Genomic DNA, 22,839 nt, shown 5'->3' on the forward strand with positions numbered 1-22,839 from the left:
GAGAGCCAGGAGGGGGAAGTGATGTCAGGTGCCTGGAAAAACAGCCTTTCTACCTGACTTCCACCCCCATGACTCAGGAGTCCTGGCCACAAGCCCAGCCTATTTCAAAATCCAAGGGCTGAATCCCCAAAACAGAAGCCACTCAGACTCCAGAGCCCAGGTCACTCCTTCCCAAGGACCTGGGGGTTCAGGCCTGCAGTCCTTCCCCCCTAACCCCATACACACACACACACACACACACACACACACACACACACACAGGACTTAGGGCAGATGTTCACTGTCGGCTGATTTTCAAATCCTTCTGGGCCTGTGAGGGGGTGGGAGAGAGATTGGTGGTTAAATCCACTGACTCTAAGACTTAAGAGCAGATTTTCTGACCTCAGGTCATCCTTTCCCACTGCACTCTGCTTCAGGCAGGGGCCCTAGTTGAGTCCCCAACGCCTCAGAAACTCGGGGTTCAGGCCATTAACTTCTCGCTCATGAGAGGTCTGAATCCCTAGTCTTAGCATCCTGAGTGGGGGTGGTGTCCATGTCCCCGCTATTTAGAGACACAAGAATCTGAGCTCAGAACAACGGAGTGTAGATCCCCAATCCCTACAGGTTTAAGAATGTCATACCCAGAGTCCCAGGCCCCTAGTTCCCCTTCTGTCGGCTTCGGGTTCCACCCACCTGCCCCGCCAGCTGCGCAGCGCACCGCCGGCCTGCAGCGTGGGAACGCCCCAGCTGGGCGACATGCAGCCGTCAGGACAAGCTGCGCGGTTCCCAGCCTCCCTGCCTGACTCAGCCCGGGCACCGCCGCCTCCCAGCCGTCGCCCGGCAACCACTGCTGAGTGGGGCGAGGGGGTGGTCCAGAACTGCAGGGTCCTGGGAAAGGAGGGGCGGGGGTTGGGGGCCTGGATTCCTGGATCTTAGGACGAGCTGTGATTTGCAGCGGTAAAAAGGCAGGCATTGAAGGCCTTTTGAGGTGGGGAGAACTGAACCCTCTCTTCTCGGGGGTCCCAGCAGCCCCCCAGGCAAACATGGTGCCCTCTTCTTGACCCACAGGCCCAGAGGAGCCCCGGGCCCCGCCTCCCCAGGGCGCGGAAACTAGCGAGTCCCCAAGGGTTCCCATTTATAGCTGCGTTTCCACTCAGCGCGGTCCCTCCAGTACCCGGGTTGAGCAAGTTTCTTCCACTCCCTCCCCTCCCTCCTCCTCACCCCCAGCCATCCCCCAACCCCGGCAAGGTGCAGGTGTCCAACCCAGACGGTACCCCCGCCTTCGACCCAGGTGTTCCAGCTCCCAGACCTTAAGGGGGCTGGAGTGTCCACCCGCTGGGGGGGACACGCCGCTCTGAGTGCCCCCATTCATCCGCGTCGGGCCGCGGGAGTTTCTCAATGGGAAGAGGGCGGGTCTCCCAGGGGGCGGGCCGGGGCGGGGCGAGTGGAAACCAGCCCTCCAGGGTCTCTCCGAGACCTGGCGCGCCTAACTGGCAGGCGTTTCAGAGCGGCGGAGTCTGCGGCGGAGCAGACGAGGGGACCTCCAGGTCAGAGAGAGGGGAGCTTCTAGCCTGGGGCGAAGAGTCAAGAGCGGAGGGGACTCCAGGCCAGAGTGGTGGGAAGTGTGCTCCGAGGAAGGAACTGGCAGGGAAGCCAGTGCAACAGCAAGTCTGCTGGATCTTGGGGGACACACTTAGGATGCTCGTGCCCGTACTCCTCGTCCTCTCCTTCTGCCTCAGGGGGCGTGCAGGTACCGCTAGGGCCCGGCGCAGATACATACAGGAGAGGGTCGTTTGCCAGCTGTCGCTTTGCTGGGATAGATGGGGCTGAGGGTCCAGACTCCTGGGTCTGACGGAAGAGAACTCTGGGAGCCTGGGCTTCTGGGTCTGAGGGCAGAGCGGATTGGGGACTGGATTCCATTGTGAGCGCCTGAATATGCTAAGCTCAGCTCTGCTCCCTCGCCCCACTCTCCTAGGCCTGGCACCCCACTTTCTGCAACAGCCAGAGGACCAGGTAGTTCTGTTGGGAGACGAGGCCCGGCTGCCCTGTGCCCTGGGCGACTACCGGGGACTGGTTCAGTGGACTAAGGACGGGCTGGCTCTAGGGGGCGAAAGGGACCTTCCAGGTGAGGCTTTACTATCTTTTCAGGGAGGGGCTGGCTCCAGGGTGAGGATGCTGGGCTTGAGCTACAACTGAAATTTCTAGTTTGACATTTTCAAGTTTAGGAAATTAATGGGCTCTGGGAAACATTTGGGTGTCTTGAATTTTCAGGATCTTCTTTGGAGCTGACCCATGGGGTTTGGAAATTTTTGTTTTGATTGTAAAATAGTGCATCAGTGCCAAATAGCACATAAAACATAAGTGGAAGATTTGTCAAATAATTCTAAAATAGATATCTGTGTAACGACTACCCAGCCCCGTTCCCAGCTCCCCAGAAGCCCTCCTTATTCCCTTCTCTCGTAGCTCACTCCCTCCCTACTACCTACAGGTAGTATCTACTCTGGTTTTTATGGCAATTGTTCTCTTGCTTTTTCTCCCCCTGAATTTATCATCCCCTTAAGTTTGTAGCGACACTGGACTGGAAAGGATTAGTGTCTCTCTGGTCCAGCCCCCACTTTTGGTAGTGTCTTTTCGATGTGAGATGCCTGGGGATGGAGGCCTGGGACCAGGAACTCAGAACCACAGTGTGACTGTCTCTGCCCCTGACTCCAGGCTGGTCCCGGTACTGGATATCAGGGAATGCAGCAAGTGGCCAGCATGACCTCCACATTAGACCCGTGGAGCTAGAGGATCAAGCATCGTATGAATGTCAAGCGACACAAGCCGGCCTCCGCTCTCGACCAGCCCAACTGCATGTGCTGGGTGAGGACTCAGCCCACTTATCCCTGGGGAGCCCCGGGGAGGGAAGGTCACCACCCTGGGGAGCCAGGAATATCAGAGTCTGGGGAGAATGAAGGAGAGGGCAATTAGAGCTGGGAAGATCAGGGTCTTTAGGACCCAGATCCAGCTCTGACCCCAGCTCCACCCTACAGTGCCTCCAGACCCCCCCCAGGTGCTGGGCGGCCCCTCTGTGTCTCTGGTTGCTGGGGTTCCTGCGAATCTGACCTGTCGGAGCCGTGGTGATGCCCACCCTACCCCTGAGCTGCTGTGGTTTCGAGATGGGATCCGGCTGGACGGGGCCATCTTCCGCCAGGTTAGGTCCAAGTCTCTGTGCCAGCCCTTCCTTGCTCATTCAGGGAAATTCAGGGGTCCACTCAGACCACAGGCTCATGCAGAGGAGAAGGGCATGAGAAGGCAGAGATTCAAGGCTTGGGATCCTTGGTATGTACATAAGCATAGGGACTCTAAGGCTAGACTGTGCGTGCAAGCTAAGTCACTTCAGTCATTTCCGACTCTTTGTGACCCCGTGGTCTGCCAGGTTCCTCTGTCCATGGGATTCTCCAGGCAAGAATACTGGAGTGGGTTGCTATGCTCTCCTCCAGCGGATCTTTCTGACCCAGAAATTGAATCTGCATCTCTTATGTCTCTTGCATTGGCAGGCGGGTTCTTTACCACCAGTGCCACCTGGGAAGCCCCCACAGGGCTAGACTACCTGGGTTAAAATCCTGGCTCAGTCACTTGTTAGTTGATTGATCTTAACCTCTCTGCCCCTCAGTTTACTTATGTATACAGTGGAGTTAATAGTAGTATGCACGTCTAGGATTACTGGAAGATTAAATAAAGGAATATTTATAAATGCCTGGAAGAGTGACTGACATTAAGTACTACCTAAAGGTAGATGATGGAGAAGGCGATGGCACCCCACTCCAGTACTCTTGCCTGGAAAATCCCATGGATTGAGGAGTCTGGTAGGCTGCAGTCCCTGGGGTCCCTAAGAGTCGGACACGACTGAGCGACTTCACTTTCACTTTCCACTTTCATACACTGGAGAAGGAAATGGCAACCCACTCCAGTGTTCTTGCCTGGAGAATCCCAGGGATGGGGGAGCCTGGCCGGCTGCCGTCTATGGGGTTGCAAAGAGTCGGATACGACTGAAGCGACTTAGCAGCAGCAGCAAAAGTAGATGAAATCATCATTATTATTCACAACCTACAGACTCCTTTGAAGGAAGGAACCATCGGGTCAGTGGAGAGCATCTTGTCTTTGACCCCTTCCAGCCATGATGATGGAGCCACCTTGGTTTGCCGGGCCCGGAGCCAGGCCCTGCCTGCAGGGAAGGACACAGCTGTAACACTAAGCCTGCAGTGTGAGTGCACTCAGACACTGGGCTTTGAGCTTGAGGTCCTTGGAGAAAGAAGAACCTGGGGATCTGGATTTCAGGGCATGAGAAAGGAGGGGGCTGTGTACCTCGGTTCCCTGGGGGGATTGGGAACTGGAAGCGTAGACTGCTAGCTGAAAGGGAGGAGGGACTGGGGATCAGACTCCTGGGGTGGAGGAGCTGAGAACTGGACTCCTAGGTCATCAGTGGAGGTGTTCCATGTCCTTGCCCACTACTGCCCATTGACTTACCTCTACAGACCCCCCAGTGGTGACTCTGTCTGCAGAACCACAGACAGTGCAGGAGGGAGAGAAGGTCACTTTCCTATGCCAGGCCACAGCCCAGCCTCCTGTCACCGGCTATAGGTGAGGACCCAGGTCATTTCTCCCCAGCCTGGAGGACCAGCTTGGGGAGGACTGGGGCTAGGACCTGAGTAGGTGTGCCTGAGGAGCCAGGACAACACTAACACCCCCCCATCTTCGCAGATGGGCAAAGGGGGGCTCCCCGGTGCTCGGGGCCCGAGGGCCAATGCTGGAGATAGTGGCTGACGCTTCATTCCTGACTGCGCCGGTGTCCTGCGAGGTCAGCAATGCAGTGGGTAGCGCCAACCGCAGCACAGCGCTGGACGTGCAGTGTGAGCCGGGGCGGGGCCGTGGGTGTGGCCAAAGTGGGGTGAGCAGAATGGGACAGGGGCTACAATGAGGTGTGGCTACGCTGGGGATGGTGGGCCAGATGTAGGATTTAGGCGGGATTTGGCTGTGCTGGATCAGTGCCAAAGTGGAGCAGGGGCGGGGCAAGAGTGGGGCAGAGGCTTGTGGGCCGGACTTGCGCGCCGAGTTAACTGGGGGCTTCAACCCAATGCGCCCTGTGGGTGTCGTTTCTGAGTGTCTGCTCTGGAGTCAAAAGTTGCATCCCTCCCTGGTCATGTGGCCCCTCTTCGGTCTCCTCCAGTTGGGCCGATTCTGCAGGCAAAGCCGAAAGCCTTGTCGGTGGACGTAGGAGAAGACGCCTCCTTCAGCTGTGTCTGGCGCGGGAATCCGCTCCCACGGGTAACCTGGACCCGCCGCGGGGACGCACAGGTGAGGCCAGATCTGGGGCTTGTGGCCGAGGCTGGCGTAGGGGAGGGACTTCCTCCCAAGATCGTGCCCTTGACGCCCCTTCCCTTTCCCAGGTGCTGGCCTCCGGGCCCACGCTGCGTCTTCCCGCGGTGGGGCCCGAGGATGCAGGCGACTACGTGTGCAGGGCCGAGCCGGGGCTCTCAGGCCGGGGCGGTGGCTCTGCGGAAGCTAGGCTGACTGTGAACGGTGAGAAAGAGGTGCTCCCTAGTGGACCCGGTGGGTTCTGGCTTAAGAAGTGGGCAGAGGGGATGAGGTCTAATGGGAGTGGGAGTGGCCATGAGAAGGGGTTGGGGGTGCCTGGGGATTGCAGCTGGACCTACAAACGGCTAGCCTCGGTAGGGTTCACGTTTGTTGAGAGGAGTGGGATGGTAGGTTGAGGTTAATGGGAAGAGCTGAGGCCTGACCCCGCCAGCTTGAGAATGGGCTTTGGGGAGGGCGAGGCCTTTCCTCTGACTGGCCCGCAATCTCCAAACCAGCTCCCCCAGTAGTGACCGCTCTGCACTCTGCGCCCGCCTTCCTGAGGGGCCCCGCCCGCCTCCAGTGTCTAGTCTTCGCTTCCCCCACCCCAGAAGCAGTGGTAAGGAAAGTCCCCGTTCTCATGACCCATCCGGCCACCAGGACCTCCTAGACAGACTCCCCAAACCGCTGTGGTTACCTCTGACTTTTCCCAGACCCTGCCCACACCTTCCCGCCCTCCTGAGTCTCCTCAGTGACCTTCCTCTTTTGTGCTCCCAGGTCTGGTCTTGGGATGAGGGCTTCCTGACGGCGGGGTCACGGGGTCGGTTCCTGGTGGAGACCTTCCCAGCCCCAGAGGGCCTCAAGGGACAGGGTCCAGGCCTGATCTCCGTGCTACACATTTCGGGGACCCAGGAGTCCGACTTTCACCGGGGCTTCAACTGCACTGCCCGGAACCGATTGGGTGAGGGAGGCACCCAGGTCAGCCTGGGCCGTAGAGGTGAGATTCTGGGCCTGAAGACCCCAAATCTGAGGTTTTCAAACCCTCAAAATGCCGCAGTTTCCAAATGGAAGACCCTCAAAGGCAGAGCCTTCAAACCTTGGGAGCCTCAAAACTAGGAGTCCCTTGAATCCTGAGATCTGCCCCCCTCGACAATAATTTAAATACAGAATCCTAAACTGAAAGACCTCTCACACTTAGGGGCTCCAAAGAAGGCAACCTCCAAATATAGAGAATTGCAAAATAAAATACCTTCAAACTTTATGGCTTATTAAAGTCAAGGAATCTAAACTTATGAAACCCCAAGTTCATGTGCTCTTAAACCCAGAGACGCCAAGCTAGGGGACTACTAAACTTGGGAATCCCCAAACTTGCTGACCTTTGACCAGAGGTTCCCTTACTCAAGCCCTGTTCCCCAGTTCCTGCTCAGTCATCTGCTCAGCCTCCTCAGGAACCCCCTCCCCTTCTTCCCACAGATTTGCTGCCCACTGTGCGGATTGTGGCCGGAGTGGCCGCCATGGCCATGACTCTCCTTATGATCATCACTGGGGTGGCCCTCTGCTGCTGGCGCCATGGCAGGGGTCAGTGTCTGAGCCCCACCCCAGACCCCCACCCAGGCCCTGTACACTGGCTGCTCTAGCCTTGGGGCTTGTCCCAGTCCTGCCTCTCCAGACCCATTTTGGGCTTGGCTCGCATTCAAAGCCTGGTTCCCAGCTCAAGCTCTAACTCCATCTCCTCAGGGTCACACCCCTTACCCTCCTCGGTCAGTGGTCTCTTTGATTCCCAGCCTTCCAGCCTGATTTGCCCCAGTCCTCTCTCCTCCTGCTCACTGGTCTCCACAAACCGTGACCCAGCCCCATCACTTACCTTTGCCACCGCCTCCAATGTCCCTGGCCTCAGCCTCTTTCTCCAAGCAAAAGAACCTGGTGCGAATCCCAGGGAGCAGTGATGGCTCCAGTTCCAGGGGCCCCGAGGAGGAGACAGGCATCAGCAAAGACCAGGTAGGATGTGAGGGTCCCCAGACCTGAAGGTACCTCAAAACCCAAATAATAACCCAGTCCCAGTTGTGATCCCCATCCCAATCAGGCCCCCAAAACTCAGAGCCCTAGTCCCAACAGTGACCCCTAGATCCAAATGTCCCCCAAATCCAAGAATGCCCCATCCCAGTTATTCCCTAGCCCTGTCCCTAGGGCTCCTTGTTGTCCTATGTCCAGACCCCAGCTCCCAGGTGCCCTTCGCCCTTCCTCCCTGGCCTCAGATGTTCAACCGAGGGTCTCTGGGGTCTGGCATCCCCTGCAGTGTAGTCTACACTCCCTCTCACTAAGCACTATATCCTAGGGCCCCATCGTGCACACGGACCACAGTGACCTGGTTCTGGATGAGGAGGGGGCTCTGGAGACCAAGGTGAGTGCTGGGAAAAGAGGGGCTCCCTTCACTGTGTCTCCAGCTCTCTCTCCACTTCTGTTCCCTCCTTTTTCATTCTGGCCCCTAGGTCCCTCTATCCACTTCTTATTTTTTTAATATTATCTATTTATTTGGTTGTGTTGGGTCTTAGTTGTGGCACGCAGGATCTTCGATCTTTGCTGCCTTATGCAGGATGTTTTTTAGTTGCGACATGTGAAATCTAGTTCCCTGATCAGGGATCTAACTCTGAACTGAAACTCTGCCTTGGCCTTCTGCATCGGGAACAGGGAATCTTAGCCCCTGGGCCAGCAGGGAAGTCCCCCTCCACCCATTTCTTGCTGCCTCCTGGGCTGTCTCACCCACCTCCACAGTCTCAGTTGGTTTGTCTGCTGACTATGCCCACATATCTGCCCCGGCTTGGCCTGCATCTTGAGCCCCAGGTCAAGGATATACCCTGCCTGTGCTTTCCCCCTCAGAGGCCCACATCCCACATGTGGCCTCCTAGATGCCTCTCCCTGGTTGCTTCACCCAGGCCCCTTCTGCCTACCAGGTTCCACACTAGCTTTACATTTCCCCAAACTTGTCCCTCCTTTGGGGCCCCATTTTTTGGGGGCCCCAGTGACCCCAGTTCCCAGCACAGAGCCCTTCTCTCTCTCTCTACCTAGCAGATGCTAGTCTCTTGGCCTGAAACACTCCTGTCTTCAGGTGTGCACGTGTGCTAAGTCGTTTCAGTCCTGTCTGACTCCTTGCGACCCTATGGACTGCAGCCTGCCAGGCTGCTCTGTCCATGGGATTCTCCAGGCAAGAATACTGAAATGGATTGCCATGCCTTCCTCCAAGGGATCTTCCCGACCCGGGGATCAAACCCACATCTCTTATGTCTCCTGCATTGGCAGGCAGGTTCTTTACCTCTAGCGCCACTTGGGAAGCCCCCTTTCTTCACATACCTACCTAATTCTCTCCATTATTCCTCTGGTGTCAGTTCAAACATTTCTTCTTCTTCATTTGTTTTTAAGATTTATTTATTTATTTATTGGCTGTGGTGGGCCTTTTGTTGCTTCCTGCAGGCTTTTCTCTAGTTGCAGAGAGCGGAGGCTACTCTCTAGTTGCGGTGTGTGGGCTTCCCATCTTGGTGGCTTCTTATATTGCAAAGTTCGAGCTCTAGGGCACGTTGCAACACATGTGTCCAGTAGTTGTGAAGCATAGGCTTGGTTGCTTCATGACACATGGGATCTTCCTGGACCAGGGATCAAACCAGTGTCCCTTGCACTGACTGGTGGACTCTTAACCACTGGACCACCAGGAAAGCCCTCAAACATTTTTTGTGCTGGAAAACTTTTGCTTCTCTCCTCCTATCCCGATCATTCTGTTTCACCTGTCACAGCCATGACCACCATGGTCTAGGCTCCCCCACCACAATCTGAAGGTTCTCCCATCACTGTTCCAGTCACTCTGCCCGAATTTCCTCCATTGCATCCCTGACCCTTCCTGGTTCTGTCTGGTGACTCATCATTTCTCCTTTGACCTGCGATCTCCATGAAGATGGGACCAGGTCTATCCTAGAGACAGATGTTCCCCAGCAGCAGCACAGGGCATGACACAGAATCAGAGCCTCGGGGCTGTTGGGCAAATGCATGAATGGATGTCTTGATCTCCATTTCTCTCTTATTCCCTCTGCATCTCCTTCCATACCACCATCCCTTGGCAGACCTCTGTCTCTGCCTTTCTCTGTCCATCTCTTTCTGTTCTTTCATCTCTTGTTACTGTTTTTCTGTCTCACTTTGCCCTTCTACCAGTCTATATGTCTCTGGATTCTCTGCCTGCTCCTCCTTCCATCTTTTTGTCTCTCCCTAGGTCTGGTTCTATCTCAGTGTCTCTCTCTATTCACTTACCCTCACCCCTGTATACCCTCACATACCTTACCAAGTCCCATTTTGTCCCCTCAGGACCCAACCAATGGTTACTACAAGGTCCGAGGAGTCAGTGTGAGCCTGAGCCTTGGAGAAGCCCCCGGAGGAGGTCTCTTCCTACCACCCTCCTCCCCTCTTGGACCTCCAGGAACCCCTACCTTCTATGACTTCAATCCACATCTTGGCATGGTCCCTCCCTGCAGACTATATAGATCCCGGGCAGGCTATCTCACCACACCCCATCCTCGAGCTTTTACCAGCTACATCAAACCCACATCCTTTGGACCCCCAGATCTGGCCCCCAGCACTCCCCCCTTCCCATATGCTGCCTTCCCCACGCCCAGCCACCCACGTCTCCAGACTCATGTGTGACATCTCTCCAGCTGAAGAGTCCTGGGATCTTCAACTTGCACAATGGATTGTCCTGATTTCTGAGTAACCAGAACAAACTGGCAACCCTATCCTTCCAAAATTGAACCTTGAGGGGAGGGAAAGATCATTGCAGTTGCCTGGGTCATTGCGAGAAAGCCACTGGGCTTGCCTCTTCCTCTGTATAAAAGGGATTCAAGAGGGCAGATGGGCCCTTTGCAGAGGGATGGGGACAGGGGTTATGGGAGTTAGGGACAGAGAAGGAAATTGCTTCCAAACATTGAAAGAAGAGATTTCAAGATGGCCACCCACATTAAGAAGAAAGGCAACATAAAGCAGATCAAGATACAGGACCTGTCCTTGCTATCCCTGAGGGGTACTTTGTTTCACCCATGGAATTGCTGCCAAAATGGCCATTCATTCCCTGGGAATCCAAGATGGCCACCATCTTGATTCTTTCTACCTTCCTTAAAGGCCCTGGAAGAACCGGACCCAAGGAGTAAGGACAGGGTGAAAGCTGTTGTGGTGGTGGGAAGGGGGAAAGGAGTGGTGTTGGAATCTGGGAATGAGAATATTTATGTTCAATTAAAAAAAAAAAAAGTTGCAAAGTGAATATCTTAGAAATACCCTGGCATTATTACTGTCTATCAAGGAAGGGGTCCATCAAACCTGCCCCAAGGCCCTTCCTCTTACCCTAGACTACAAAGTGGCTGTAGAAAAAAAACATGAGCCACCCCGCAGCCCTTTACTATCCACTGAGCACTGCAGTCCAGCACGTAAAGAGTCGGACACGACTGAGTGACTGAACTGAACTGAACTGATCTGAGCACTCTAAACTCTTCTAAGATACATCTAGACAAACAAACATATGCAGATGCACACACATGACAGGACTGCCCCGGTCTGCTTGGGGAAGACAATTCTACACTGTATTTTGAGAAGAGAAGGAAGTGAACCCTGAAGGGGAGGCAGCAAAGGAGAAGCTAGGGGTGGGAAAAGAGAACTATCCTGATCCTCAGAGCAAGAATGGGGGTTGACCCTCATCTTGAGGTGATGGGTACCTGACTCAGCTCATCCTTAAAGAAAGGGTCTGGGGGCTTTGGTTCATGCATCCTTGATCTAGGAATTAAAGGTCTATGTGACTAGGGCTCCTGGAAAGCAGAGCAGAGAAGACTCGTTGATCTTAGGGAGAAAGGGTCGAGGGCTTGGTCTCTGGTTCAGAGAGAGAAGGTACCTGGGACCCAGGCTCTTGGATCTGAGGGAGAAGAGGACTGGGTGTCAACTGCTGTGGGGTTTTGTTTGATTGTTTTTTTTAAATCAAGCCATTTTATTGAAGGGTTTTGGAGGAGGGTCGAAAGGCTGGGAGAACAATGAGATCTGATCTTTTCCTGGCCAGAATCTCCCCAGCTTCACAGTCATTTAAAGTTCAACTGCTGTGTTCCTGATTGAGGACATTTTGGACGCCTAGGACCTCAAGAGGGGACCTCAAGAGGATTTGGGGGTGGGGTCGGGGCTCCTGTGCTGGCGTCCCTGGAAGAGAAGGAAGACGTTTAGTGAGGGTCTGGGTCCGTGGGAGGAGAAAACTGGAGGTGACGGTCTTGGGGAACTCAAAATCCACAACTACGAAGCCTGTGACCCAGACTCCCCGGTAGGCCCTTCCATAGGCGGGACGCCTGGAGTCTCAAGGGGGCGGGGGCCTGGCGCAGGCTCCCACCCGGGGGTTCCAGGCTGCTCAGCTATTGTCCTGGCCGGGAAGGCGGGGCCGGCGCGGGGCGGGGCTGGCGGCGCCGGCGCAGCTCGGGGGCGTCGGCGGAGGAGGCGGCGGCCGTGGCGCTGGGAGCTCCTGTCACCGCTGGGGCCCGGCCGGGCGGGAGTGCTGGAGACGTGAGGGCTCGAGGGCCCGGATATGGGGCCCGCCAGCCCCGCCACTCGTGGTCTGGGCCCGCTGCTGCGGTTGCTGCCACTGTTAATGCTGCTTCTTCGCATGCAGCTCGCCGAAGGGAACCTGGCCGGTGGGAGCCCCAGCGCGGCCGAGGTGAGGCCCGGCCGGGCCCTAGGGGGTGGGGGAAGGGGCGGGACCGGGCCTCTGGACCCCTGGGCGGGTAGGTCCGGAGCAGAAAGCGCAGTCTTTTCAGCCAGGTGGCCACCCCCCAGGCGCCCCTAATAGCACTAGGCATTCAGAAACCCGTAAGTCCAGGCCCCAGCGTCGTCCCGAAGTCTAGCCCCTTCAGACCCTCTCGACCTAGGTGACTCAGCCCCAGCCCCTGCCCATCTGAATAGGACCCGCCGGGCAGCAAGGCACCTAGAGCCAAGAATCTGGGCCCTTTTTATCCTCGGGACCCATATGAAGGCTCCCGCAAGGCTCCCAGAACCCAGGAGGCTAGACCCCCAGTCACCGCCCCCGCCCCAACCCAAGATGTAGCTCTCCATCCCCCAAGGACTTAGTGTCCAGGCCTGCAGGGCCTTGAAGCCAGGCCTTGTGGTCTTTCCACTCGAGAATGCGAGCGTGAGCTAGGGGCGGAGGGAGGAGGGGCCAGAACGCCTGGGTTCTGGCCCCTTCTCCCCCGCCATTCAAGTTTAACCCCTTCGAGCTCCAGTGCGGCTGCGCTGGGATGAGGGCGGGGCTTGTCTCCGCGGCAACAAGGCCGTGAGAATCCCGGGAGACCCCGAGTTGCCATAGCAACGGCAGAGCTGGGGCGGCCCCCGGCCCAGTGGGAGCTGTTTCCCAGGGAACCGAACCTCCACAGAGGCGGGGGCGCGGTGCTTGATGGAGGGGGCTGATGCTGGGGGTGTGACCATCTGGGTCCTAGGGAGCAAAGGACCGGGGGACTCACATGTCAGCGTCCCCCGTTCCCTCGCTGATCCCTCCGCCTCCACCCCCAGGCCCCAGGGTCTGCCCAGGTGGCTGGACTATGCGGGCGCCCAACCCTTCACCGGGACCTGCGCACCGGCCGCTGGGAACCAGACCCACAGCTCTCACGACGGTGTCTCCGGGACCCGCAGCGCGTGCTGGAGTACTGCAGACAGGTAGGCGGGACCGACTGAGAGGGGCGTGGCCAGCAAAAAAAAAAAAAACGGGTCCAAGTTGGGACCAGGTTGCCCTTAAGAAGCTAGCCGTGCAAAGGCAAGGTCCGAGGAAATGAGGGGTTCAAGAAGGCATGGGAAACTAGGGGACATGGCCAACAAAGAGGCAAAGTAAGGATAGGACAGGACCTGTTTTTGAGAAACTAGGTCAAGAAAAGAGAAGAACTGTGCAAACACGGCCAGCTGAGGACAGTGTCCAGTGATGAGATGGAATTTAACAATGTGGTAGACACTTTAAAGAGCAGGTGTAGGTGGGCATGGCAAATAAGAGGCGGGGCTAAGACATAAAGACTTCGTGGACTCGAGTGGGAAAGGGGTGGAACCCAATGGGAGAGTGGAAAGCTAGGAGGTGTGGCTATGAAAAAGCAGGTCTGACACAAAGAGAAAAGATCCTGAGAGACCAGAGACGAGGCTTAAAGAAGGGTGGAATCTATGGGGAGATGAACTTGATTGGAGGAAGGGGCAGAAGCGACTAGAAAAGAGGTGGGCTTAGAAGGACAGCTTTGGGGTAATGGAGGGACCTTCATAAAGAAACCCGACAGGCAAAGGGGCGGAGCCTAAGGATGGAAGGGCGAGGTACTTAGGGGCGTGGCCAATGGCTTGTGGGACTTATATCTAAGTCCTGTTCTACAGAGAAGCAGGGCCTAGGGAAGAGTGGATCTTTCGAATACTAGAGCCTTTAAAGGGACACGCCAGCGCAGGGGCGCACGTGGTAGGGGCGGGACAGAGGGCTAATCGCCCCGACTCGGTGCCCCTAGATGTACCCGGAGCTGCAGATTGCCCGTGTGGAGCAGGCGACGCAGGCCATCCCCATGGAACAATGGTGCGGGGGTACCCGGGGTGGCCACTGTGCCCACCCCCACCACCAAGTTGTGCCTTTCCACTGCCTGCGTGAGTCACAGGCTGAGGGGTTGGAGAACGGAAGGTGGGGGGTTGGGTGGTAGTCTCCAAGGGGTGAGAGTCTGGCCCTGGTCTCAGGCTCACATTAGGGAGCTAGGTGCCTGAGTCCACAGTGGGACAGAAGCCTCTGAGGATAAAAGATCTGGATTATGGGGTGGGGGGTGGGGGGTAGGGCTAGTGGCTGTGGGAGTGTTTCACACCGATGCCGCCCCATTTTCCAGCCGGCGAATTCGTGAGCGAGGCCCTGCTGGTGCCTGAAGGCTGCAGGTTCTTGCATCAGGAACGCATGGACCAGTGCGAGAGTTCAGCCCGGAGGCAGCAGGAAGCGCAGGAAGTAAGGACCCAGCCCCTCATCCTCCCACCCCTCCCTGAGAACCCAGGATTCCAATCCCCTAACACCCTCCTCCTCCACAACCCGAGTCTGAGCCTCAGCCTCCTCTTCCCAGTGGGACAGAACCAGGAATCCAGGCTCCAAGCCCCATCAGCTCCTAAGACTCAGGCATCCAGGCTCCCCCTCCACCCTTCCTTACCCCCCAGTCCTGGTATCTATGCCCACTCTTCCCACAGGCCTGCAGCTCCCAGGGCCTCATCCTGCATGGCTCAGGCATGCTTTTGCCCTGTGGCGCGGATCGGTTCCGAGGTGTGGAATATGTGTGCTGCCCACCTCCAGCGACCCCCAACCCATCTGGGACAGCAGTCGGGTGAGTGAGAGGGCACCCTCCAGGCCCAACCCTCCAGGCTCCTGAGGCAGGAGATGGAAGCCTGGGGACCTGGGCCCAGGTGCTTATGTCCTTGGGTCTTCTGCTCCCTCAGTGACCCCTCCACCCGGTCCTGGCCCCCGGGAGGCAGAGTTGAGAGGGGTGATGATGAGGAAGAGGAGGAATCCTTCCTGCAGCCAGTAGATGATTACTTTGTGGAGCCCCCACGAGCTGACGAGGAGGAGGAGGACAGAGTCCCACCCTCAAGCTCCCAGACCCCTGCAGGGGTCAGCAAAGGTGAAGCCATCTCTAAACCCCATCCTCTCCACCCTAGAAGGAGGATGATTTAAGAGAGCTTTGGTGTAGGGGCATTTGAGAAGGGACCTGCTGGGGAAAAGCCCTGTGGGGGGAAATGGGAGGGATGGGAATGGCTTTGGATAAAGTAGAGGTGAAAGGGCCACCCTGTGAGGAATGCAAAGGGTAAGGGTGGTTTGGGAGTACCCAGAAGTGGAGGAGCCATTTGGTATGTCTGAAGGATTATTTGGAGGATAGTGTGATAGATTCCTAAACTTTGCAAGAACAGGTCCAGTTCAGAACCACATCTCCTGTGATGCCAGGCAGCAGCTATGGTTGAAGTGAACACATGGGGGTCTCCACTGCGCTCTAGGAAATGCAGTTCTCTGGGAAGGGAAGCTGACCTGGAGCTGGGCTTCAGGCTGACTCCTGGATTCCCGGCCTTGCAGTGACTCCCACCCCAAGACCCACAGATGGCGTGGACGTGTACTTTGGCATGCCTGGAGAAATCAGTGAGCATGAAGGCTTCCTGAGGGCCAAGATGGACCTGGAGGAGCGCAGGATGCGCCAGATTAATGAGGTGATGGTACTGCGGGCCCCAGGATCCCCCATAACACAGAGCTCCCTAATTACCAGGAAATTGCTCAGGGACACGTTGAGACTACCTCTCAAGGTTCCCCCAGCCTCTATCATCCCCCAGCCCTCCACCCACTCCTAAGATGACCAAGGATCCCCAAGCCACCTAGAGTCCCATTGAGACATTACCAGATTCCATGGAAACTCTGATGCATGGTACTCTTCCACTTTAAATTCCTTTTGAATCCTCTCTCTCTTGGTGATCCAAGAGGCCGTGGGACTTAAGGGATCTGGAGACTCTGAAGAAGGATGGGATGTGGGGACTTAACTGGGTACGGCAGAGTGGCTTCTAGGATCCTGAAGCTCCCCTTGTCCCCAGGTGATGCGTGAGTGGGCCATGGCTGACAACCAGTCCAAGAACCTGCCTAAAGCTGACAGACAGGCCCTGAATGAGGTAGGACAGCCTCCAGAGTGTCCTACTTGGGTACTTGGGCCTGTCCACTACCTGGGGCATAATGAGCTTCAGCCTGGCTCAGGCTTTTTCTGGCCTCATCCAGCTTCACCCCTTCCTACTGATATGGGCTTCTCCTGGCCCCACCCCTACACTTGACTCCGCCCCTCTTAGCCTACATCCAATCTGACTTTGCTTTCCTCTTCCTCCTCCCACTGGCCATATCTTACCCTGTCTTAACTTGATCCTAACCTCTGAGGGCTGGCTCTGGAGACCTCTCCCAAGCTGGGGTCCTGCAGACACAGCCAAGTCCTTTTCAGCCTCTCGTTGATGCTCAGCCCTGCCCCCCCACCCCGACTCTGGCCCCTCTCATTTCTCTTTTACCCAATCCCTCCTCAGTAGACCCAGCCTCCTCACTCTCCCACCCACCTCTCTCAGCCTCACCTTGGCACAGCCCTACCCTGTGTAGACCCGGCTCAGCTTAGCCCCATTCCCTGACTCCTGCTCCTGCTCCACTCAGGCTTATTTAGTTACAGCCTGTCTCCAGGGGGCCCTGCCCAGGCCTAAGCCCCACCTTTCCTGCAATACTTGGTCCCTTTCAGCTTCACACAGGCCAGCTCTCTTCCTACACTCTTCCTACCCATACAGGGGGCTTCACTCGGGCTCCCAGTAGAGCTGGTTCTGCCCCTACTCTACCTGGTGCCTCCAGCCAGTCTCCTGTCTTCCAGTCCCACCCCAGGTCGACTCTGCCCAGGCCTGGATCCACGGCACGCCACCCCACTTATGGTCCAATAGCCCTCCCTTTCCAGACTCCCTTTGACCTGGGTTTCATCCAGCTGTGCCTCTCACCTGACCCTGTGCCCACCCCGTCACCAGCACTTCCAGTCCATCCTGCAGACCCTGGAGGAGCAGGTATCCGGTGAGCGACAGCGCCTGGTGGAGACCCATGCCACCCGAGTCATTGCCCTGATCAATGACCAGCGCCGGGCCGCCTTGGAAGGTTTCCTGGCGGCGCTGCAGGGGGATCCGCCTCAGGTATGGGAGCCGTGGGGGGTGGGCGGAGGGTAGAGGGTGGAGAGGGCTGGGACAGGCCTGGGCAGCCTCCATCCCTTCCACAGCCAGAGCGGGTCCTGCTGGCCCTGCGGCGCTACCTGAGAGCTGAGCAGAAGGAGCAGAGGCACACGCTGAGGCACTACCAGCACGTGGCTGCCGTGGACCCCGAGAAGGCCCAGCAGATGCGCTTCCAGGTGCTCAGCTCTTCCAGCTCCCAACTCTGCCATCCCTCGGACCTTGGTGTCTTGGACCCCATCCCTCAGATGCTTCCCTTGCCCCTCAGATCCTCTTTCTTTTTTAGCAGTTCATTTATTTATCTATTTCTTTGGGGCTGAGCTGGGTCTTTGTTGCTGTGCAAGGGCTTTCTCTAGTTGTGGCAAGTGGGGGCTACTCTTCCTTGTGGTGCTCGGGCGTCTCACGGCAGCGGTTTCTCTTGTTGTGGAGCACAGGTTCTAGGCGTGCGGGCTTCAGTAATTATAGCCTGGGGGTTCAGTAGTTGTGGTGCACCAGCCCAGTTGCCTCATGGCATGTGGGATCTTCCCGGACCAGGGATCGAACCTGCGTCCCCTGCGTGGGCAGGTGGATTCTTAACCACTGGACTACCAGGAAGTCCCTCAGACCCTCTATCTGCCCCTTGGACCTCCTTCCTCTCCCTGGATCCCCGCCTTCTGTGCCTGGGACCCATTCTAATCCCTCAGATCCCTACTTCCTGACCCTGAAACACTGCCTCCACCACCCACTGTGCCTCTGACCCTTTTCTTGTTTTTGAATTCCCACTTCCTGTCCTTTAGATTCTTATTTCCTGTCCTAGAATCCGCCTCCTGTGCCTAGAACCCTGTTCCTGTCCCTCAACGCTCCTTCTTCCCTAACTCTGCTTGTTTCTCCCTAAAACGCTTGTTCAGTGCCTTTAGATCCTAATTCTTATTTTTTGGATACTCTCTTCCTGTCCAAGAATACCGATTCCATGCTCTTGAGCTCCAAGCCTTGCCCTTGAACCATATCATCTCTAACTTTTTTTTAACAAATTATATTTATTTTTAATTATAACATTATAATTTATTTTTAAATTTTATGTATTTACTTTAATTATAGCAAATTATAATTTGTTTAAATATAAACAAATTATATTTATTTAATTTTTGGCCACACCCTGTAGTACATGGGGTCTTAGTTTCCTAACCAAGGATAGAATCTACATCTCCTGCATTGGAAGACACAGTTTAACCACTGGACCACCAGGGAAGTCCCCACATGACTCTCCAATTCTACTTCCTTCTCCAGAACCCCCTCGAACCTTGCTTCCTACTCCCCAGACCCTACTTTCTACCTCTCCCCCAACTCATCTCCACTTCCTGTCTTCTATATCATAGTTGTACCCTAGACTTACTGCCTCCTGTGCCCAACTTTTCCTAGCAACTACTCCTTTTCCTTCTTCCTTACTTTCCTTCCCAAGACTCTCACATCCTATCTCCCGTACATCTTTTCCTTTTCATTGTATTTTGCTTCTCCCCATCCAGTTTCCTGCCCTCCATGGCCCAATTCCTGGCTCCTGTACCCTCCTTCCTGTCCACTGTTAGGTGCTACTATTCCTGGGACCCTCCTGACCTTCCTCCTTCACCCTGCCTCAGTCTCCCCTTCTGTAGCCCACACGGCTCAGTTCATCCCTCACACTCACTCCCCAACAGGTGCAGACCCACCTTCAAGTAATTGAGGAAAGGATGAATCAGAGCCTGGGGCTGCTTGACCAGAACCCCCGCCTGGCTCAGGAGTTGCGGCCCCAGATCCGTGAGTGCCTGACCATGACCCTCCAACCTTTGACTCCCCTGCCATTTCAGTTATCTGTTCCTATGTAACAACCCCCCCCCCAACCCCGACACACACATACAAACTTAGTGGCTTGAATCAGTCATTTTCGCTGCTCATGATTCTGCCATCTGGGTTGTGCTGGATGCTGCTTCCGTGGGTCTTGTCGGTAGATAAGCATGTTGCTGGCTTGGGCTAGCAGGTCAGCTAGGAGCTAGGACTCTGGCATGAATGAGCATCTCTCTCTCAAGAGAGGCCTCTCTTCTCCATGGAACCCCTTCATGTGGTCTCTCCAGCAAGGCACGTGGACTTCCGAGGTGGTTCAAGCTCCCCAAAGCACCGAAGTAGAAACTGTCAGGTCTTCTTAAGACCTGGGCCCACTTGGTTAAAGCAAGTCACAAACCCAACCCAGGTTTACACTGTGGGATCTATTCAAAAGCATGAATACCAGGAAGTGCAACCCCCCCAGAGCCCCTAGATCTATTGTAACTTCCTCCTGGATGTCCCTAATTCTCCTGCTCTGTAAGGAGGCCATTCTCTGTTTACTTGGCTACACCCTGTCTTTGTTGTGGCATGCAGGATCTTTAGTTACGGCATGTGGGCTCTTAGTTGCAGCATGTGGATTCTCGTTCTCTGACCAGGGATTGAAACTGGGCCCCTACACTGGGAGTGTAGAGTCTTAGCCACCGAACCACCAGGGAAGTCCTAAGGAGGCCGTTCTCTTGAACTTCAACCTCGCTTCTCTAACATTCAGCTCCCTACTTTCCCACATCTCACGTATGGCTCCCCCCAATCATGCTGTTGTTAGGGTGCCATTCATTCACCCTAACAGGCAAAACAGATCCTGTTTTGTGGATCCCCGTGTTCATGAAATCACCCCCTCTCTGCATGTTCCACTCAGAGGAACTCCTCCACTCTGAACACCTGGGCCCCAATGAGCTGGAAGCCCCTGCCCCAGGGGGCAGCAGTGAGGACAAGAGTGGGCTACAGCCCCTGGATCCCAAGGGTGGTGAGTTAACCCAAATGCACATAACCCGAGACTTTGGGGGACAGGCCCTCAACCTCAGTTCTCATCCCCTAAAGTCTGGAGGTGTCTTAGCCACCGGGTGAGCAGTAGAGGGTGGAAAGGAATGTCTGGGGTTGTGGAGGCCTCTGGAAGGTCCTAGATCCTTCTTCCTCGGCCCCCGGGGAGTGTCCCCACACTTTCTTCAGTGATGCTCTCCTCTCTTCACGGTTCCACCTGTCTTGTCTCCTCTGGCTGCCAGCAGATACCCCCATGGCCCTTCCCAAAGGTGAGTAGCTCACAGAGTAGCCCCTGGTCACCACATCCCTCTGAGTCCTGGAGCCCAAAGTGGAAAAGGGCCCACATACTGGCAACCCCAGGCCTCCTGGGGTGGGGTCTGGTGCCCCTCCAACCCCTTCCTCAGGCGGGGGTATCACCATTCTGGACTCTCAGGAATGAGATAGGATTTGGGGGTTATGGTCCACAGAACAAGATGCCACGTCCTCTGGGAAAGACAAGATGACTCCCCTGGAGCAGTACGAACGGAAGGTAAGCCAGACAGACCTGTGGGCACCTGAGGCAGGGCGGGAGAGGGGCCTGGATTCTTAGGTCTTCAGTAGGAGTGCGCGGGGGGCTTGAATTCCTTGGCCTTGGAGGGAAGAAGGGACTGAGGACATGGAGTTCAGGGTCCTAGGGGAGAAGAGGGCTGGGGGATGCCCTCCTGGGCCCAGGGGAGGAGGGGGCTGGAGCCCAGACTCCTGACACCTCCTAATCCCCCAGGTGAATATGTCCATTCCAAGGGGCTTTCCTTTCCACTCATCGGAGATTCAGAGGGACGAGCTGGTAAGAGGAGGAAATATTCAGGGTACTTGGGGGGAGAGGTCAAGAGTCAGTGGCTAGACTGTGACTCCCAAAGCCACACAGGGCCCTGGTCAGCCTCAAAGATGACCCCGGTGCCCTCTCCTCCCACTGCAGGCCCCAGCTGGCACAGGCGTGTCCCGAGAGGCCGTGTCTGGTCTGCTGATCATGGGAGCTGGCGGGGGCTCCCTCATCGTCCTCTCCCTGCTGCTCTTGCGCCGGAAGAAGCCCTATGGGGCCATCAGCCACGGAGTGGTGGAGGTAAGGGGCACAAAGACCTGGAGTGGGGAGGAGCCCCAGAGCCCGGGAGATCTGTGGTTGGGTCCCTACAACCCACTCTCCCACCCCTGCCCCCATTGCAGGTGGACCCCATGCTGACCCTGGAGGAGCAGCAGCTCCGTGAACTACAGCGTCATGGCTATGAGAACCCCACCTACCGCTTCCTGGAGGAACGACCCTGAACCAACCCCTCTTCACCCCTTCAGATGAGCCCAGACCTTCCCTCTTCCTGGAACCCCTGAACCCTAACTCCCAGCCTGGGGGAGAGGGTGAAAAAGTTCATTTCAGACCCTTTGTGAGGGGGCTGGAAATTCTTATTTCCCCTTTCCAATTCCAAATTCCATCCCTAAGAAACCCCTGGGTATTCCCAGCTGCCCTCCCCACCTCCTTGAGACCTCCTCACTTTAATTTATTTTGTATGTTAATTTATTGTCCTTAAGGTGACCAGCAGCTTGGTCCCAGTGTCTGTTGTTCCCTGGAATTCATCCTCCCATGTGTCCTCCACTAATACCCCAATAAAGTCCTCTTCCCCACCAGGCCATCCTTCGTCTGTCTGGGGGAATCAGGGTGTAATCAGTCCTGGACATTGGTGTGCAACCCCGCCCAGACCTTCACATTTTTAAACTGTGTGTGCTCAGTCGCTCAGTTGTGTTGGACTCTTTGCAACCCCATGGACTGTAGCCTGCCAGGCTCCTCTATCCATGGATTTTTTAGTCAAGAATAGTGGAGTGGGTAGCTATTTCCTCCTCCAGAGGATCTTCCCAACCCAGGCATGGAACCTGCCTCTCCTGTGTCTCCTGCATTGGCAGGCGGATTCATTACCAACCGGGTAGATCTTTAAATTTGGGCGGGACCTTGGAAGGGGGCGGGGTCCAGAATCTAGGATAGGCTCTCCCGCCCACCCAGGAGCTTTCCGTGGTACTGAACGGACTGCCCCTTCTAGGCCAGTATCAGCTAGGTTTCAGGCTGGACTCCAAGGAGACTTTGCAAATTTCACCTGCCTTCTACTCATACACAGTCACATACAACATCCATCCCTGACCTGTGAGCTCAGTGAGGGACAGGGAATCTTGAACTGTACTTCCCATTCCTGAGTCTTCATCCCTTCTTGGGGAGGCGATAGGAATCCCCCTGGAGTGTGGAAATTCAACCACGTGTCCCAGTAAGACTCATGTGTTGTCTGCGAGTGCATCCCATTTTGTGACATGCCAGAGCTATCCCTCTATACATTACTTGTTTCAAGAGGGTTGTTATGAGGATTAAAAGGAGTAATGTTTGTTGAGACACTGGAATTGTGCCTAGCATTTTGTAAGTATTTGTTGAATAAATTCTAAAATGACATGGGAGCAAACTCATAGCACCCTGTGGCAGGCACTGATCCAAGGGCTTCACATGCACTGGCACACTTAATCACCCCATGAAGTAGGCACTAGAGCTATCCTCATTCATAGATTAGGAAATGGAGGCAAAGAGACATTTCATCACATTTTCAAGGTCGCCATCTAGGAAGCGTTGGAGCTAGAAATTCAAGCCAGAAAACCTGGCTCCAGTGCCCACACTCTTGGCCATTTTGCTAACCTCCTGGCTAATAATCCATGTAGTCCCATATGGTGTTCAGGTTGCTCACTGCAAAATTTCAAGTGGTACCATTCATCTCCTAGACATTGCAGATCGCATTTTTACCACAGCTTCCCAGCAGATGGCAGTAATATGTTGTGTCCCAATATCAGGATAGCTCAGTTTTCTGACAGACCTAAGGGAGGGAACAGTATTTCTATTTTTCCCAAAGGACCAATGAGCTCACGGTGGTGAGCTCTACATAATATATACATATAAATATAGGTCAT

The 22,839-nt window shown here is 55.6% G+C and overlaps 2 protein-coding genes across 3 annotated transcripts; both read left to right on the forward strand.

Annotated features, from left to right (window-relative positions):
• The first annotated feature begins 1,377 nt into the window (after positions 1-1,377).
• On the forward strand, positions 1,378-10,991 carry KIRREL2 (kirre like nephrin family adhesion molecule 2). Its single transcript, XM_019978223.2, has 15 exons — positions 1,378-1,729; positions 1,955-2,104; positions 2,692-2,841; positions 3,012-3,172; positions 4,075-4,225; positions 4,497-4,602; positions 4,723-4,871; positions 5,189-5,316; positions 5,409-5,541; positions 5,832-5,932; positions 6,091-6,310; positions 6,787-6,891; positions 7,211-7,311; positions 7,649-7,714; positions 9,661-10,991. The coding sequence occupies exons 1-15, from the start codon at positions 1,378-1,380 to the stop codon at positions 9,994-9,996; spliced, it is 2,409 nt and encodes an 802-aa protein (XP_019833782.2). The 3' UTR covers positions 9,997-10,991.
• Positions 10,992-11,794: 803 nt separating this feature from the next.
• On the forward strand, positions 11,795-21,531 carry APLP1 (amyloid beta precursor like protein 1). 2 transcript variants are annotated; one of them, XM_019979049.2, is made up of 17 exons: positions 11,795-12,028; positions 12,877-13,020; positions 13,836-13,968; positions 14,199-14,311; positions 14,545-14,678; positions 14,791-14,972; positions 15,419-15,549; positions 15,925-15,999; positions 16,873-17,031; positions 17,115-17,243; positions 18,735-18,834; positions 19,754-19,861; positions 20,118-20,144; positions 20,343-20,404; positions 20,636-20,698; positions 20,831-20,974; positions 21,076-21,531. In XM_019979049.2, exons 1-17 carry the CDS (start codon positions 11,900-11,902, stop codon positions 21,172-21,174), a joined length of 1,932 nt encoding a protein of 643 aa, XP_019834608.1. In that variant the 5' UTR covers positions 11,795-11,899; the 3' UTR covers positions 21,175-21,531. The 2 variants fall into 2 exon arrangements, with proteins under 2 accessions (XP_019834608.1, XP_019834609.1); XM_019979050.2 differs by having other exon boundaries at positions 11,796-12,028; positions 20,121-20,144.
• The last annotated feature ends 1,308 nt before the right edge of the window (positions 21,532-22,839 follow it).

Source organism: Bos indicus, chromosome 18, assembly GCF_029378745.1.
Source record: "Bos indicus isolate NIAB-ARS_2022 breed Sahiwal x Tharparkar chromosome 18, NIAB-ARS_B.indTharparkar_mat_pri_1.0, whole genome shotgun sequence".
Lineage (NCBI taxonomy): Eukaryota > Metazoa > Chordata > Mammalia > Artiodactyla > Bovidae > Bos > Bos indicus.

Bases quoted from the DNA above. Each gene is read 5' to 3' on its own strand.
- KIRREL2 (XM_019978223.2), top strand. From the start codon at position 1,378: ATGGGAAGAGGGCGGGTCTCCCAGGGGGCGGGCCGGGGCGGGGCGAGT. The intron at 1,730-1,954 runs GTACCGCTAGGG...CCACTCTCCTAG, and splicing joins CTGCCTCAGGGGGCGTGCAG to GCCTGGCACCCCACTTTCTG. The intron at 2,105-2,691 runs GTGAGGCTTTAC...CCCTGACTCCAG, and splicing joins GGGCGAAAGGGACCTTCCAG to GCTGGTCCCGGTACTGGATA.
- APLP1 (XM_019979049.2), top strand. From the start codon at position 11,900: ATGGGGCCCGCCAGCCCCGCCACTCGTGGTCTGGGCCCGCTGCTGCGG. The intron at 14,312-14,544 runs GTAAGGACCCAG...CTCTTCCCACAG, and splicing joins GGCAGCAGGAAGCGCAGGAA to GCCTGCAGCTCCCAGGGCCT. The intron at 18,835-19,753 runs GTGAGTGCCTGA...TGTTCCACTCAG, and splicing joins GGAGTTGCGGCCCCAGATCC to AGGAACTCCTCCACTCTGAA.